Genomic DNA, 18,439 nt, shown 5'->3' on the forward strand with positions numbered 1-18,439 from the left:
CATGTTGGGAAATGTTGTACTGGAGGTAACATATAAATTAAATGTTATGTGATAAGGAAGTGGAGATATCTGTATGATAATGTTATGTGATAAGGAAGTGGTGATATCTGTATGATAATGTTATGTGATAACATAACATGATATGTGATAACATCATCACACTACCTGTGTTAGCCTGTCATATGATCAAATACACTAAACTGGCACAGTGTGGCAGCACTAATAATGAAACTATGAATGGTAGGGGAATGAGAATCTGACTGCAATGATAGTCGGGGCTCGGTAGGTAGAGCACTTTTGCACAATAATTGTTTGAAATCATTCAATGAATTGATTTGAACACATGCTGTAAATCATGATTTATGGAGGAAAAAATGTACACGCATTCACACTTTTCCTTTATTGTATTTCCAAGAACTTGTAAACCCCTTTTTCAAGGGTAGGCGTATTGTAATATTACAAAAAGGAAAGTGCATGTTCTTTCCCCTTTCCTGCCCCATAGACCACATGACTGCTAAATGCCTTCTACTCCTACCTCCTGACTGACTACTAACCTTTTTCTGTGAAGGCGGCATTGTGAGATTTGTGTGAGAGCGTGTTTGTGTGAGAGCGTGGATGTTGGGAGCTCAGAGGGTAGTCACAGATTTTATCACAAGCTCCACTCACGCTGCCCTGTGAGTGCCCTGGGACACACACACACACACTCTCCTCCATGCCTCCCCTGTTCCCTCTAATAAAGATGGACAGAAATCTGCTTTGGAAACTATGAGTGCTTCCTTTAACTTATTGTTTCAAATTTAGAGAGCTTGTTGCCTCTCTTTGATTGTTTGTTTGCGAGGAGCAAAAGGCGCGATGGTTGAGAATTGTTTAAAGTGTGTGTGCTCACACGCACATGTGAATCAGCACAACCTGTGTCAATAATAGCATAGCAGTTAGAGCACAGGGCCAGTAACTGAAAGGATGCTAGTTTGAATCCACGAGCCGACAAGGTGAAAAATATGTTGATTTGCCCTTGAGCAAGGCACTTAATCCTCATTTCTCCAGGGTAGCTGTTGATGATGGCAGATCCTGGCCGTGAACCCACTCTCATGGGGAGTTGGGATATGCAATGAAACACATTTCCAATTCACACGTGTATTAATACACACGTGTACATGTGTGAAATAGGACAAATGTAAGCACCCACCAAATGATTCTAGCTAGGTGCAGGTCCCTGGTATCTGTCCTCTCAGAGCTGAAAGGCTAATCTATCTGCCCATGATGAATGGGGCTGCAGGAAAGAGGGGAGATCAGGAGTAATAGTGTTATCTGACTTGATAGGTGTTCCATTTCTTAAATATGAATGTTATCGCATATAGACCCATACACACAGGAGAAATAACCTGCTATTTCCTTGTTGCCCAGAGACAAGGCAAGCTGTGGTCACGCTCAATTACTCATCTAAACAATATCCCTTTCTCTCTCCCACAGACAAGCACACACACTAATTTTACAATGACAGCCACCGCTTTCAAATCTAATGGTGGACATTAATTGCGTCCAGATTGCCCTGTTCTTGTATGATGAGTAAGACTGGTTATTGAGGGAGAGTAGACGTGGGATATGAAGTGAAGTCATCTCCATGGTGATGATAATGCCAATTCTGCCCACTGGGTGTTCCTCAGTTCCTCAGTGACATGTTGGGAAATGTTGTACTGGAGGTAACATATAAATAAAATGTATTGGTCGCACACACCGATTTGCAGGTTTTATAATCCCCTAGAGTCCATTGAAGCACAGGTGTTTCAATCTAAGTACATAACAGGATGCGTCTCAAGACACCGAATCCGCCGAAGTTGCCTTTCCTTATCTGCAGTGAAAGGTGGCAGAGCTAGAGTTGTGTTTGTCAGACCATGAGACATCCCGAAAAAAATCGATCTTCTCACGAAAACATCTTTAGTATCCAAACGGTTTGACCTACAAAACAATTATGACCACTCTATGGAAATGGGAGACTCTCACAAACATGATGGGGTCTCCGTACCTACCCAAAAAAGGGGTTCAATATGTGTAAAAAATAGTCATCAAATATGTATTTCCTGACCTTTATTATTATCTCCTTTTTAAAAAAAATTTTTTTTGTAATTTTGAGACATGTAATTTATTTTTTATTTTTTATTTTTTGATATTGTTATTATTGATGCAATAAAGAAAATGGCACATCAATACAGGGACATTCCTGTGAATACAATGAAAATAATTTAAACATAGAACATTAGGTGAATAATTCAGCATAGACCCCCCTCTCACTCCATCTGATACAGTAGTAGGTACACCAGGATGAACTATGTTGGGGATACAGTATATTCATTACACAGTGAGTAAAGAACAGTATGTAAACATACAGGACAGGAGCAGAGAAAGTAAAACAACAACAAATCCCTCTGTGTCAGTAACTTCCAGTTCCAACCCAGACTTCAGGAAGCCTCCCAGTGCATTGTGACTGGCATCCTCCTCTATCTCCCCAACAAACCAGCTCAACAACAGAGCTAAACAACAGACTGTAACAAGCACAGTAAACAGACAGTGTTTGAGCACCCCTCACAAAGTGAGGAAGTGTAAATCAGGGTGATATTGTCTGCCCCTCACACCTGTGACTTCCTGCAGAATCAATATTGGGTGCCTGTTGTTGAGGCCTATCTCATGTCCCCCTCACATACAGCAGGCAACGTTTCACCAGCAGGCTCACGGTGTGGGAAGGAGCTTGATCCTGCACTTGTCTCCCCCTTCCCAACTCTGTCTCTGTCTTTGTGGTGGGTTATCGAGAAGACAATCCAATCAACTAATGTGGTTAGCAATGAACACCTGCCCACTCTGCATGTAACTCTGAAAGAGGGTATCTACAAACTATCTGTTTAAACAAAAAATGAGGCACTATCAGTGAGGCCACATGGAATAACCTCTAATGCACTTTAGTAAACTCACTCTGAGCACTCTAATGGGAAATGCTTCCATGTTTTAACCTTTTGCCCTGTCTTCTTTGCTCAGTCTCATTGAACTGTGTGACAGGCACGTCATAATTAACTGGAACATATTTAATCCTGTTTACCAAATGTTCTAGAACCTCCAGGTATGCAAACACATTGATCCGATGTCACGTGAATGCTTCGCAAGATTACATTCACTCCTATGACACAATTACTTGAATGGAATATACGTGCAGACCATCATTTTTGGCTATTTTCTGTCCTGGAGGTTTAGTATCATGCTCATTGTCACTTCAATGGGTATTTTCCCCGAGTTCCAAGTTCTTTTGAACGCCGCATCAGTATCGACACATGCTCCAACGCTTCAGTTCTTTCTGCGACATGTTTTCGAAAACGTCATTGTAGGAAAGATGCATCGTTAAAACACTCATAAACACGTTTCTTTCAACATTTGGAGTGCAACACGTTGTTCAAAAATAAATCTTAATTGGGCTTGCCTATAAATTGGGAAAATTAAGGCTTCTAGGGCATAGGTTAACTTTGATTTTGTTCGATGAAAATGATAGACCTTTCAAACGTTGTATGCAACGTATGAATCATTATTGGCTTGATGCAATAAGAGTTGTTAAACGGGAATGACGAGTGTGTTGATATAATGGTAATTATTGTCAAAATTACGAATTTAACAACCATCAGAATTGTATTTTTTTTTTAAGGTTATGCATATTAGGAAAAGTGATCGTGTCAAGCTGAATTGATCAAAAGTTGTACCATTGCAACATTTGAAGTACAGTCACATTTGATTCACCATGCTTTTCTGAAGCAATGCTTGTTGACAGATGCCAAGGACTGGTCGGATTGGTTATTTAAGTAATAAAGCAGGAGGGCGTGTGGTATATACGAATTTGTTCTTAACTGGTTTGCCTAGTTAAATAAATAAATATGTGGTGTAGGGCCAATATACCACAGCTAAGGGCTGTATCCAGGCACTCTGCATGACTAAGAACAGCCCCTAGCCTTGGTGTGTGTGTGTGTATATATATATATATCTTTATTGAAATAGCTTGGTAGTCCAGGACTAAGATTGATCTGTGTCTGGGAAACCACCCCTATATGTTATACAGTGGTTCCTGCTGATTATCATTAAGTTGCTCAAGCCTGTATGTGTAATTACAAACCTGCTACTCAGAGGATAACAGGTTTCCTATACACACACACCAAGGCTAAGGGCTGTTCTTAGTCATGCAGAGTGCCTGGATACAGCCCTTAGCTGTGGTATATTGGCCATACACCACAAACCCAGAGGTGCCTTATTTCTTATATAAACTTGTTACCAATGTAATTAGAGCAGTACAAATAAACGTTTTGTCATACCCGTGGTATACAGTCTGATATACCATGGCTGTCAGCCAATCAGCATTCAGGGCTCGAACCACCCAGTTTATAATTGTCTAGTCTACTCCTTCTATCCCATTCCAGTGCTTGACATAGCTGGTCTACTAACCACCGGTTCTGGCAACCTATCATCATGCACATCTGGCAACCATCATTACGCACACCTGCGCCCCATCATGAGACACATCTGGACTTCATCACTCCCTGATTACTTCCTCTTTATCTAGCGCTCCGTTGTATCACCCATTAGGTAGTATTGTTTCCTGTTTAGACGCTGCTCCTGGTTTTCTATTCACGCAATGTTTGTGCCTATTAAACTCACCTACTCCCTGTGTCTCCATTACAATCATCCTAAATTTGCAACAATGTCAATGAGCGTTATCACCATCTTTTCTTTGCGGAACCCCAAACTGTTGTGATTACAGCTGAGAAACTTTGTCTGGGCAATGTCTTATCCTAAAACCTAATCTGAGCTGGGAGTTTGTCTTAAAAGACACTGATGTCACAGGAAGGCCAAAAAGATCATCAAGGACAACAACCACCCGAGCCACTGCCTGTTCACCTTGCTATCATCCAGAAGGCGAGGTCAGTACAGGTGCATCAAAGCTGAGAGTGACAGAAGCTGTTTTTTTAGTCTATATCAAGGCCATCAAACTGTTAAATAGCCATGTTAAAAAAAGGCTGCTGCCTACATACAGACTTGAAATCACTGACCACTTTAGTGGAACACTAGTCACTTTAATAATGTTTACATATTTTGCATTACTCATCTCATATGTATATACTGTATTCTATCCTACTGTATCTTAGTCTATGCTGCTCTGACATTGCCTGTCCAAATATTTATATATTCTTAATTCCTTTAGATTTGTGTGTTGTGAAGTTGTTAGATATTACTACACTGTTGGAACTAGAAACACAAGCATTTTTCTACACCTGCAACATCTGCTAAACACATGTATGTGACAAATACAATTTGATATGAAGCATGTGTATGGAATAAAGTGTACTACAGCCAGATTTAGAAGTGCGTCAGGACCCACCTTGCTGAGAAAGAACAGTATTCCGCTCCATCCTAGCTTCTGCCCTCAAGGCAGAATCAGGAAACCTGTTATCCTCTTGAGTAGCAGGTTTGTAATTACACATACAGGCTTGAGCAACTTAATGATAATCAGCACAAACCACTGTATATGTATAACATATAGGGGTGGTTTCCCAGACACAGATCAATCTTAGTCCTGGACTACCAAGCTATATTTCAATAAAGATTCTCCATTGACCGTACTTCTTAGTCCAGGACTATGCTTAATCTATGTCTGGGAAACCAGCCTGTAGTGCATAAAGATGTGTGTAATGTATCCTGGGAGGTCAAGGATCAAAGTTGAAAGGATGGACCAAGTCATTGGTGTAGGCTACTTATTGTCTTCTGCGTCATCCCTTCAGCAAATCACACATCTGTTACGGAGAGGATTGTATTGAAACATTTTACACATAAGAACACTGAAAAACTAAACAAAAAAATGAACAATACATGTATGGAATAAAATGTAAGCTTTATTCATAAAGCACGTTCACAAATGCCCTGCAAAAAAATAAGGACCCCCAAAAAAATGAGAACGCTAACAGTTCCTACAATAAATAAATAAACCTACGGTACTATTTAAATGACTTCTGATGGCTGGAGTGTTAGCTTGCTATGCAGCTGTTCTAAATACAATGACAGATCCTCTAAGAAACTGATGGGAGACCAGACCCGTGAACTATACGTTACCATAGCAACCATGTGGTCTATAGCACAACACATCATACGCTTTACCACGGTAACGCTACAGCGTGGAGGAACACGGGTCCGGACAAGCTTCTGGAGGATGAGTTCAGTTAATACAGTACACAACACAGGTCCTTTCAGCAAAAATAATAAGAATAACAATGAATTAATCTTGTCAACCTTCCCAATCCCCTTTCCACCTCCTGTCCTATGTCTCCACTGTCCCACCCCCTGAGGCATCTGTATCCAAAGACTGTGGTTTTAACCTCTACTCTGAATGCCCTGCCTGCCTCCCCCTTTTGACTGGGCAACTACCCATCTTCCTCTACCATGGTCCATACCTCATCAAACCTTTTACAGCACAAATATCATCATCACCCTAAAATAATGAAATCCTTCTGTGAAGTTGTGCGCTGACAGTAGTGACAAACATACAATATACCTTTTCTAATGTAGGATACCAAGACACACATAAGAACAGAAACACTAAAACACTGAAAGAATATTCACAGCTATGAACCTATTCTTAGACACATAGACCTCACACACTCACAACGGCCCATTCTAACCCAATATCTAAGATTATTAGCCACCCTTGTCGTCGTAGGTAAAAACAGTGGCTGTGACGTCAGTGCTCCTATCGGGGGCCTTTGTTACGACCTGCTCTGTTATAAAAACACTAACTTAACAGTAGTAAGTAGCAATGTGCATCAGATGATACCCACAAGATAACCGTGATCTAAGAACAAATGAAGTCCTCAAGCAGGCAACTATTATGTTCATTCGCTGGTGTTAATGCCAGTATTAAAAAACCATGACGTTGTGACCTTCACAGGACACAAGCAACTTGTATATGATAAATAGTTGTAATAATAACTATAATTAAAATGTCCCCTGCATTGGTATAATTGTGAACCAGAAATCTCATAGGAATTTCCGAATTACCTGGATTTACAAAATTGTTAATTGACAGCATTAAAAAAAGCTACACTGCATCTACCTATAAAAAGAAATTAATTCAAGTAGAAATTCATATCTACAAAGAATTTGAAAAAAGAACTGCCAAAGCTTGGATTTCCAACGTGTACAGTCTAGGCGCAGTGAACCAGTCTGGTCTGCCATAGATGCCGAGGGGAGGGGTGCTATCACATAAGAAGTATACTACTGACACTCCTCCAATCGCTGTTACACGTGCATTTACCGGTCTACCTCTGTCTTCAGCTTCTCTGGGGTCAGATGACTTGTACTGTGTCTGTAGTCGGGGAACTGAATAGCCTTTGGCTTCATCAGAGGCACTAGTTTAAGCAAATGTTATTTGTGGGTCCTTCATGTTTGGCTATTCTTTACAAATACCCACCCAAAAGCTGAAAACATAAAAGCATACAGAAAACACAAATATACACAGATATTTAGATACACACCTAGATGACAACACATAATGGCTGCATTATACAGCCTGTAAGGTGCTGAAATTTAAATCGAAGCCATGGCAACACAGAGATGATACCCTACTGGGAAGCAGTTGACTCCCTGACTGGGTAATGGCAGAACTACTGAGAAACAGTGAGTCTACCATGAAAATCTGAACAAAAGATCTAGCTTTAGCCTACAAGGAATTGGCAAAAAGCCAGGCCACAAGTGTCCATCACAACTCCATGAAAGCACACAGATTGTAATTACATGAACACACGGATGCTAAACCCTCAGTGAAATAATAGTTTGAACGAGAGGACATTTCTCTGCAACTCAAATATGAAAAATAAAAGTAACATCATTCTTATAAAAATAACACTTGTGGGTCATGGTGGGATAAGAGTACAAAGATATTCAAAAATACAAATCAATTAAAATGTTAAAAGGTCCAATGCAGCAGTTTTTATCTCAATATTAAATCATTTCTGGGTAACAATTAAGTACCTTACTGTGATTGTTTTCAATGAAAATGGTTAAAAAAATGATTCTTAGCAAAGAACAATTTCTCAAGCAAGACTTTTGCTCGGACTGACTGGGAATGTTCTGAGTGGGGAGGGGAAAACTGAAAACTAGCTGTTGGCAGAGATTTTTGGAACTCTCTTTCTTATTGGTCTATTAACGAAATTACCGCCTGGTGATGTCACTAGCCAGGCCAAAGCTTCATCCCACCAAAACAAGCAGACATTTCAGGTAGTCTTTTCAAATAGCTCTTCACGAAAAGGGCATTATGATCATTTTCACAGTATTATTCCAACCTCGTAGTATGGAAATATAAAACACAGGATCACCATGTTTTTGACTGTACTGGCCCTTTTAAACGGATACTATGCAGTGAAAACCTGTCTGAATATATCCCAGCACTTATCAAACGGCCTATGAGTGGCGTGGGGGGGTGGTCGTGCCCCTGCCTGGTGCGGAGGAATGAAGGAGGGGCTCTGACATGTAAACCAGTCTGCAGCATGGCTCTCCTTCACTACAGCACTAGCAGATCAGGGGGAATGATTGGAGTGTGCTTGAAGAACACACCGATAGGGGCTGAGTTAGGGTGTACACTGGGTGCAGGGGGGTAGGGTAAATGAGCAGTTACTGGGTTTTCCGTGACGAGGGGTTTCATCGATTTATCTCCTCTTTAGGACTCCTGTGGTACCACCTCCATCATCTTCTGGCATAGCGCCGTGGAAGAGACTGGGGAGAGAGACAAATACACAGCATCAATTATAACCGCTGTATAATCAGAAACAGACTACATCATGAAGACAGATCAAGAGTACAGTGAAGCAATTCATAGGAAAAACTTACAGATTAATTGAAGGAGCCATTTGGGCTTGTTTTGCCACCAAACGCCAATAAAGTAGACTGGCACTCCTGTGGCAATGATGCCAAAGCCGATGGCACACTCCACCGGTGTTTTCCAGATGGACACCACGATAAGGAACATACAAGCCAGGACGAAGCTGATAGGCAGCAGGATATTCACCTGGGGGAAACGGTTCAATGGGATACTGAATACATTACAAACGGACAAACACATTGAAACTCCCACTAACAAAATACACAGAGAATGACTGGATTCAAACTAAACTCATCGAGGAAATTGAAATAGGAAAATAATGTGAAATTGTGTGACCGTAATTGGCAAAGCATCTTTATATACTAAATATAATATTTTAAATCCAATATTTTGAAAAGAAGGAATCCTTTCATCAGAAAATACTTATTTTCCTCAGCTTTACTGAGGTACATGCCTAAGGTTAAAGTTCTGACGAGGGTTAAAGGTGAAATTCTGACTAACCAAATGGCATTCATCCAGAGGACCAGAGGGAGAGTGTTGGTGCTCTTGGTCACACAGTGATCAGAACACTAACTCACATCCAGCTGAATGTGGAGCATAAGACCAGTAATCTACTGTCATCCTTTCAGAGGCTGACAAAGGCTGTGTGTGATGTTAAGCCACACGAACTTAATGAGTACCAGCGAGTGCGTATATGAGAGAGAGATATTCAAAGGCCGACAATTGAATGAACAGTGTTGGGGAAAAAACTCCACCCCCTCCTCTGTGGTGGCACAGACCAGGCCACTGTATGGTCCTCTGTCCCAAACACACAGGACATATTTATGTGGTCAATAGATGAGATAGATCCATCTGAACCACCAGCACTGTGCAGCGATGGCCTCATTCACTTCACTGCCTTTCTCGGCCACTCCCCTCATTAACACATCGCTATGTCAACCAGGAATTAGGGGTCCATTCTGAGGGCAGGCAGAGGACCCACAGTCCCACAGTTGCACAAAGGGGCTCTGTGTGCCCAACAGTCCTAGGGCGACTGTATCAGTGCACATGCTGTTCTACCTTCACTAGCCAGCAGCTCATGCCCATGGCAGGTCACACTGCAGCCTACGCTTCCAAGTAACCAGTTCCAGTTCCTTTTATCATTCTCTTTTTCTCCCTCGCCCTTCTCCCTCTCTGGTGCCTGATCAGTTGATAACAGGTTAGAGGCATTACACATATTCTCACCTTGATTGGTCGTTCCAGCTCAGGTTTCTTGTAGCGCAGCCACATCATGCCAATGATCGCCATGGCAATACAGAGCCAGTTGAAGAAACTGAAGAAGTTGATGACGGAGAAGATGTCGTTGGAGAAGGCGTACAGCAGCGTCATCAGGCACTGTGAAGGAGAGAGGGAAGTGTGTGTGAGAGAGAGGGAGGTTTGGAATTGCAGCAGACAGCAGTGACTATCAACAACAGCCATGGAAAAAAGCTAATATGACAATAATACTGAGCCTCAATTCTCAGGATTAATGTTTGACTTCCAATATGTTTTACTCGTTGAATGATGAGAGCCCTTGGTGTTGGGGTGGTTTTGAGAAGCCCCTGGTTAGATGGAAGTTTGTGTACGTACTGTGAAGATGAGTGACGGCAGAGGAGTCAGCAGGTTGGGGTGGATCATGGACAGCAGACTGGGGAGGTGGCCCTCTCTTGAGCCCACAAAGAACAACCTGACAGAGGACAGGGGTTACAGTAATTCTACATACACACAAACCAAAGTTGTCCATGAAGGAGCAGACTCGTCGTTGGTGTGTGTGTGAATCAAAGCATGCGTATGTGAGTGAATCAAAGCATGCGTGTGTGTGAATCAAAGCATGCGTGTGTGTGAATCAAAGCATGTGTGTGTGTGAATCAAAGCATGCGTGTGTGTGTGTGTGTGTGTGTGTGAATCAAAGCATGCGTGTGTGTGTGTGAATCAAAGCATGCGTGTGTGTGTGTGAATCAAAGCGTGCGTGTGTGTGAATCAAAGCGTGCGTGTGTGTGTGAATCAAAGCGTGCGTGTGTGTGTGTGAATCAAAGCGTGCGTGTGTGTGTGAATCAAAGCATGCGTGTGTGTGTGAATCAAAGCAAGCGTGTGTGTGTGAATCAAAGCATGCGTGTGTGTGTGTGTGAATCAAAGCATGCGTGTGTGTGTGTGTGTGAATCAAAGCATGCGTGTGTGTGTGTGAATCAAAGCATGCGTGTGTGTGTGTGAATCAAAGCATGCGTGTGTGTGTGAATCAAAGCATCAAACGTGTGTGTGTTTCCAAATCAAAGCATGCGTGTGTGTGAGAATCAAAGCATGCGTGTGTGTGTGTGAATCAAAGCATGCGTGTGTGTGTGTGTGAATCAAAGCATGCGTGTGTGTGTGTGTGTGAATCAAAGCATGCGTGTGTGTGTGTGTGTGTGAATCAAAGCATGCGTGTGTGTGTGTGTGTGTGAATCAAAGCATGCGTGTGTGTGTGTGAATCAAAGCATGCGTGTGTGATGTGAATCAAAGCATGCGTGTGTGTGTGAATCAAAGCATGCGTGTGTGTGTGTGAATCAAAGCATGCGTGTGTGTGTGTGAATCAAAGCATGCGTGTGTGTGTGTGAATCAAAGCATGCGTGTGTGTGTGTGTGAATCAAAGCATGCGTGTGTGTGTGTGTGAATCAAAGCATGCGTGTGTGTGTGTGAATCAAAGCATGCGTGTGTGTGTGAATCAAAGCATGCGTGTGTGTGTGAATCAAAGCATGCGTGTGTGTGAATCAAAATGCGTGTGTGTGAATCAAAGCATGCGTGTGTGTGAATCAAAGCATGCGTGTGTGTGAATCAAAGCATGCGTGTGTGTGTGTGTGAATCAAAGCATGCGTGTGTGTGTGAATCAAAGCATGCGTGTGTGTGTGAATCAAAGCATGTGTGTGTGTGTGTGTGTGTGTGAATCAAAGCATGTGTGTGTGTTACCTGGATGATGTAAAGAGAGAGCCATTGACGGAGCCGAAACAGGACAGTCCCACAAACACCGGGATGATCCAAGCCATGGGGCCCAGGTGATAGTTTCCAAAGTCCTGAAAGACAGACAAACAATTTCAGCAAACTGTCCATCTACCAGTCACTGGGGCTGTGTGTACAGGAACATAGAGCCATGTATTTATAGCCAGAGATTGTGTGTGCTTAAGGGAACATAGAGAGTACAGTATGTGCAGGCTGCATGGTGTGGTATGAGGGAGAACTCACCACAGCCACTGCCTCAGAGCTGAGCATCTCATCTGGGCTCAGAGTAGTGAAGTAGGCCAGGTTAGTTAGTACGTACACCACAGTGACGATGGGAAGGGAGATGATGATTGCACGCGGCAGGTTCCTGTGGGAGAGGGGTGCAGTGAGGGTTACGCAGTTAAACTCTTCAGCTGTGACATTATACTTCCTATGCTTACCTACATCTGAAGAAAATCTCATGTAATTCTACATTCAATATGGACTGAGAAAGGGATCTTGCCAACATAAAACATGCATGTACCAGTAATTCTTCTAAATTCACAGGGAGTCATTCTTGACATATAGCATGTTACAGGGAACACAGAATAGAGTTGACACTCACTTATAAGGTTCAATCATTTCTTCTGTGACAAAGTTCAAGTAATTCCTGCAAGATGAGGATGACATGGTTTAGAGACACTAGGTTTCCATCCAATTGGCGACAGATTTTCATTCGGCATAAAGAAAATATGTACATTTTTCCACCATTGGTGGGGTTCCACCAAATGGACTTATTGCTGATTAAAAAATGTAATGTACTAAATCAAATCTAAAGTTCAATTTGTTTCCATCGCATGTTTAACTCTACCGATAGTTTTGTCACAAAAACGGTTGTATTAAATAGCAAATGTGCCTACACTGGGCATGGCATGTGCGCTCTAGCCAACAGCTCACAGATACAGTGCGGGTAGGCTAGTCTACATTATGAGATTATTATGGATAAGAGCGAGAATATTTGTATTAGTCAAAAACGGCAGTCAAGCATCGATCATCATGCCACCAAACTAAGACTTGATATTTATTGAAAAAAGGAGCATCTAGATCCTGTGAAGTTCATCATAACGTATTTCATATGTAACCTAATAAATTGTGTGGTTTCCCCGAGTCGAGGTGGGAGGACCACACACCATATCATCGTGGGACTCCAAGTTTACTTCGATACAATGGTTATTATATAAATATTTGCACATAAATATGTTTCCACCGTCATTTCTCGCATAACACATTTTACAGACACAAAAAGATCCCACCACGTCGAACAAACAAATGATCTGTCGGCATTTCTAAAATTATACCGAAACTTCCTGTTTCCATCACAGCTGTCGTGATTTTACTCGCATAAAAACTGTGGATAGAAACGTGTAGACAGACAGACAGACAGACAGACAGACAGACAGACAGACAGACAGACAGACAGACAGACAGACAGACAGACAGACAGGACAGACCACTGTGTGCAAATCTATTGTAGACAGGCTGTGATTTCATTGAGTGTGAGCGAGGATAAAGTATTCAATCATACAGTAATGTTCATGTCCCATAGAGCAACAAAACAGTGCTAAAAAGACCAAGGGGAAGAGGGACTGTTTTAGGTTGAAACCGGAGCACCATGCATTGGGACGATTAGTCTGAGCAGACTTTTCAATTCACTTAATAGAGTTCTTAATTGGTCAGCCCTCCTAAAAGGGGGTTTACAATGGGATTATATGGAGGACAAAATGCTGCTCTCGTGTTAAATACTCCTGGATGTGTCAGTCAAGTTCTAGTTCTCTGTACTTACCAGCCCCCATAGGCAAACAGACCACTGTACAGGGCCAGGCCAATGTTCCCAAAATCGTAATTTGAATTCTTGAAAGAATTTTCTGGTAGGAGGTTGACTGTGTCACCTGGAAGAAAGGAAGAAAGAGTTGGAAAGGTAAGTCCAAAGTTGACACTGAATTATTGACCACAAAGTGGACAGAATGAGCAGCCCTGTGAATTGTGTCCGAGCAGGGCCCTGGAATGGCGAAACACAAGATCACATAAATGCACCATGAAAACTAAGATCAACATGAGAAAGTTTTAAAAAAATAGTGGAAGACCAGACAAATATACCCAGACAAAATACCAGTGTTAGTACCAGAGCTAGATTAAAAGGCTGTGAGCAGTGCTTGGGTTCAACCCAAATCCTCTATAATAAACAGTTATGGGGGTTTCACTAAATCCACCACTCAGGGGGGTAGAATGGCGATGGGGCTACCTGTTTTATTAAATGAAAAACAAGACAAATATGTGGAACGTATACGCCTGAGGGGGGACACAAGGGATGGACATTCCAGGAGTACCAGCCGGCCAAAAGAGCCAGACATCCTCAGAACAAACAACTCCCAGAGAGTTGTTTCAGACAGAGGCCCATGCTTAACCAGGACTGGGCCGTGTCCCTCTTCATGTAGGACCATGACCTTCCACCTTTATTGTCCCCCAACTCCAACCCTGAAGCCTGCATGACACCCCAACATGGAAAGGGTCTTTCCAGGGTTGTGCAACATCAGCTAGTACACTGAAACTCTATGACACAAATACATAGTAACCACAGTCCTATATACACGGAGTGTACAAAACACAATAGGCACATCTTCCTAATATTGAGTTGCACCCCCCCTTTGCCCTCAGAACAGACTCAATTCGTCGGGACATGGAATCTACAGTGTTAAAAGCAATCCACAGGGATGCTGGGCCATGTTGACTCTAATGCTTCCCACAGTTGTGTCAATTTGGCTGGATGTCCTTTGGGTGGTGGACCATTCTTGATAAACACAGGAAACTGTTGAGCGTGAAAAACCCAGCAGCATTGTGGTTCTTGAAACAAACCTGGCACCTACTACCATACCCCATTCAAAGGCTCTTAAATATTTTGCCTTGCACATTCAACCTCTGAAGGCCACTCATACACAATCCATGTCTCAATTGTCTCAAGGCTTCAAAAACCTTCCTTAACCTGTCTCCTCCCCTTAATCTACACTGATTGAAGTGGATTCAACTGCTTTGTCAAGCATCGAACATCCCAACAGTGTATTGGCTGCTCTCCATACACACAACATATACACACACACACACACAGGTTTCTGAATGCCTTGATATTGGTGGTGATGGAAAGGTGAGAGGCAGTGAGTGAGCGTGTGTCTGGGTAGATGACTGACTGAAAAGAGTCATGAGAGGCCGTTTTGGCCTCAGCTCATGTGACCCAACGCCCGCCCGGGACAGGCCTCAGGAGCCTGCCATCAGTTATTCACATGACTGCAGTACCAGGCAGAGGGAGGGATGCAGTGGCCTTAGGGTCAGGCATGGCAGAAAAGCGGGCAGGCAGACAATGGGCCAGACGGGCCCCTGTGAGTATTACCAGTTCAGACATGACTCTGCAGAATGCAGATAAGTGTCAGAGCCTCGAGGCAGTTTGTCTGAATGGGAGCTACCACTGAACACACCACATCTTTCAGACACACAGTGTACAGTATGTAAAGTATGGGTGATCTGTACCTTTCAAGTATCAAGTTGCATTAGTCATATGTACAGGATACACATGGTGTACACCGTCCAGTGATATGCTTACTTGCAGCTTCCTTCTCGATAATGCAATAAAAATAAGAAATAATAAAAGATAAGAATAGGAGCATCAAGTAAATGGCTCATTAGAATAGAATACATTTTTTAGCATGAGTCTAATTTATAGTCCAATATTTACACGTGTTTTGGGGAACGGGGTATTGGGGGGCAAGTGTTTAAATTGTGCAGTATTTAGCAATCATAATAAGTCTGGTAGAAGCAGTGAAGTGATGTGTGTGTGTGTGTACATATAAATGTCTGTGTAGGTGTGTGTGAGTGAGTGCATGTGAGCTAAGGTGCAGAGAATCAGCAGATGGTCAGTCCAGTTCAAGTGTTCAGCAGTCTGATGGACTGTAGATACCAACAGACTCCGAGATAGAAACTATCAGACCTCATGCTCCGATACCGTCTGCCTGATGGTAAGGGAGTGAACAGCTCGTGGCTGAGGTATGTGGGGTCCTTGATGATGCTGCAGGCCTTCCTCAGGCACCGTTTCGAGTAGATGCCCTGGATGGGTGTGCACTGTCCCAGTGATGTACTGGACCTTGCCGCACCAGGCCGTGATGCAAACGGTCTGGACGCTCTCGATGGTGCAGCGGTACTATTTGTAGAGGACCCGGGGCGGCGTGCTGAATTTCTTCAGCCGCCTTAGGAAGTAGAGACGCTGTTGCCCCTATTCACAATAGTGGTGGTGTTGTTGGTCCCTCGGTGATATGTGTGTGTGTGGTGTGTCATCTATCTCAAGTTTCTTGAGCAATTTCAGGTGAACACATCACTGCATCAAACAAGTCTATCCTTGTTTGATGAATAAAGAGCGGTGAAGGGTTGACATAATAAAATGGGGTCATACAGGAGCTGGTATGCTGCCTGTATTCCTGAGTTTGTACAGGGAAATATAAACAAAGATGGCTGCCACATCAGATCATAAATGGATTAGATCAACATGTCCAGGGCGGTGAGCACAGAGGTGCATGCCCCCGAATCCCAAACCTAATATTTTCAGGAACTCCTACTGAGTAGTAGATGACTGTGGAATAGTACAAGTAAAATTACATGAGCTGAGATTACAACGGCAGGCCAATTCTAATCTTTTTTCCACTAATCTGACCAATCACGTCAGAAATTTTTCAGAGCTGATCTGATTGGTCCAAAGACAATTCATGAAAATAAATATCAGAATTGGGCTGCCTGTTTCAACACAACCACTGATGTCCAGTAGTGTGTACATACAGTGCCTTCAGAAAGTATTCATACCCCTTGACTTATTCCACATTTTGTTGTGTTGCAGTCTGAATTCAAAAATGTATTAAATATATGTTTCTCACCCATCTACACACAATACCCCATAATGACAAGGTGAAAACAACAAATGTATTGAAAATGAAATACAGAAATATCTCATTTACATAAGTATTCACACCCCTGAGTCAATACAAGTTAGAGTCACCTTTGGCAGCGATTACAGCTGTGAGTCTTTCTGGGTAAGTCTCTAAGAGCTCTTCACACCTGGATTGTACAATACTTGCATTTTATTATTTTAAAAAATTCTTCAAATTGGTTATTGATCATTGCTAGACAGCCATTTTCAAGTCTTGCCATAGCCAGTTTAAGACAAAACTGTAACTAGGCCACTGAGGAACATTGAATGTCTTCTTGGTAAACAACTTCGGTGTAGATTTGGCCTTGTGTTTTAGGTTATTGTCCAGCTGAAAGGTGAATTGATCAGACTGAACCAGGTTTCAAGATGACTGAACCAGGTTTTCCTCTAGGATTGTCTGTGCTTAGCTCCATTCCATTTATTTTTGATCCTGAAAAACGAACCAGTCCTTTACGATTACAAGCATACTCATAACATGATGCAGCCACCACTACGCTTGAAGATATTTAGTGGTACTCAATATGCGTTGTTTTGGATTTGCCCCAAACATAACACTTTGTATTCAGGACAAAAAGTGAATTGATTCGCCACATTTTCTGCAATATTACTTTAGTGCCTTGTTGCAAATAGGATGCATGTTTTGTCATATGTATATCTGTACAGGCTTCCTTCTTTTCACTCTGTCAATTAGATTAGTCTTGTGGAGTAACTACAATGTTAAATAACGTTCATCCTCAGTTGTCCTATGACAGCCATTAAACTCTAACTGTTTTAAAGTTACCATTGGCCTCATGGTGAAATCCCTGAGTGGTTTCCTTCCTCTCTGGCAACGGCGTTAGGATGGACGCATGTATCTTTGTAGTGACTGGGTGTATTGATACACCATCCACAGTGTAATTAATAACTTCACCATGCTCAAAAGGATATTCCATATTTTTATTCTTACCCATCTACCAATAGGTACACTTCTTTGCGAGGCATTTGAAAACCTCCCTGGTCTTCGTGTTCGAAATTGACTGCTCGACTGAGGGACCTTACAGATAATTGAGATGAGAGATGAGGTAGCCTTTCAAAAATCATGTTAAACACTATTATTGCACACAGAATGAGTCTATGCAACGTATTATGAGACTTGTTAAGCACATTTTCACCCCTGAAACGTATTTAGGCTCGCCATTAACAAAGGGATTGAATACTTATTGACACAAGACTTTTCAGTTTTTTCATTTTGATTTCATTTGTAGAAACTTCTAAAAACATAATTCCACTTTGACATTATGTATTGTGTGTAGGCCAGTGACACAACATCTCAATGTAATCTATTTTAAGTTCAGGCTGTAAGACAAAATGTGGAAAAAGTCAAGGGGTTAGAATACTTTCTGAAGGTGCTGAATATTCTGTCACGCCAGCCAAGGGGAGACACGGGGCTGTTCTGATATAGTGAAGGTCGGTGCGTACCTGCTGCCTAACCTGTATTTCTGAGTTGTACGGTTAAACAAATACAAACAGGGCTGCCACGTCATCCTGTCAGGTCGCATAGATTAAATCACTCCCTG

General features: G+C 42.2%; 1 protein-coding gene across 2 annotated transcripts in view; it reads right to left on the minus strand.

Annotated features, from left to right (window-relative positions):
• Positions 1 to 5,897: 5,897 nt before the first annotated feature.
• slc7a5 (solute carrier family 7 member 5) overlaps positions 5,898 to 18,439 on the minus strand; it is a 32,777-nt gene continuing 20,235 nt past the window's right edge. For both annotated transcript variants that reach the window (XM_042301462.1, XM_024379222.2), the window contains 8 exons: positions 13,704 to 13,809; positions 12,486 to 12,530; positions 12,125 to 12,248; positions 11,852 to 11,955; positions 10,502 to 10,598; positions 10,118 to 10,267; positions 8,902 to 9,079; positions 5,898 to 8,787 (listed from right to left, as the gene is read on the minus strand). In XM_042301462.1, the coding sequence (XP_042157396.1) occupies positions 8,732 to 8,787; positions 8,902 to 9,079; positions 10,118 to 10,267; positions 10,502 to 10,598; positions 11,852 to 11,955; positions 12,125 to 12,248; positions 12,486 to 12,530; positions 13,704 to 13,809 (860 nt within the window). In that variant the 3' untranslated portion in view covers positions 5,898 to 8,731. The remainder of the gene's footprint in view (positions 8,788 to 8,901; positions 9,080 to 10,117; positions 10,268 to 10,501; positions 10,599 to 11,851; positions 11,956 to 12,124; positions 12,249 to 12,485; positions 12,531 to 13,703; positions 13,810 to 18,439) is intronic.

This window comes from Oncorhynchus tshawytscha, linkage group LG19 (assembly GCF_018296145.1).
Source record: "Oncorhynchus tshawytscha isolate Ot180627B linkage group LG19, Otsh_v2.0, whole genome shotgun sequence".
Taxonomy (NCBI): Eukaryota; Metazoa; Chordata; class Actinopteri; order Salmoniformes; family Salmonidae; genus Oncorhynchus; species Oncorhynchus tshawytscha.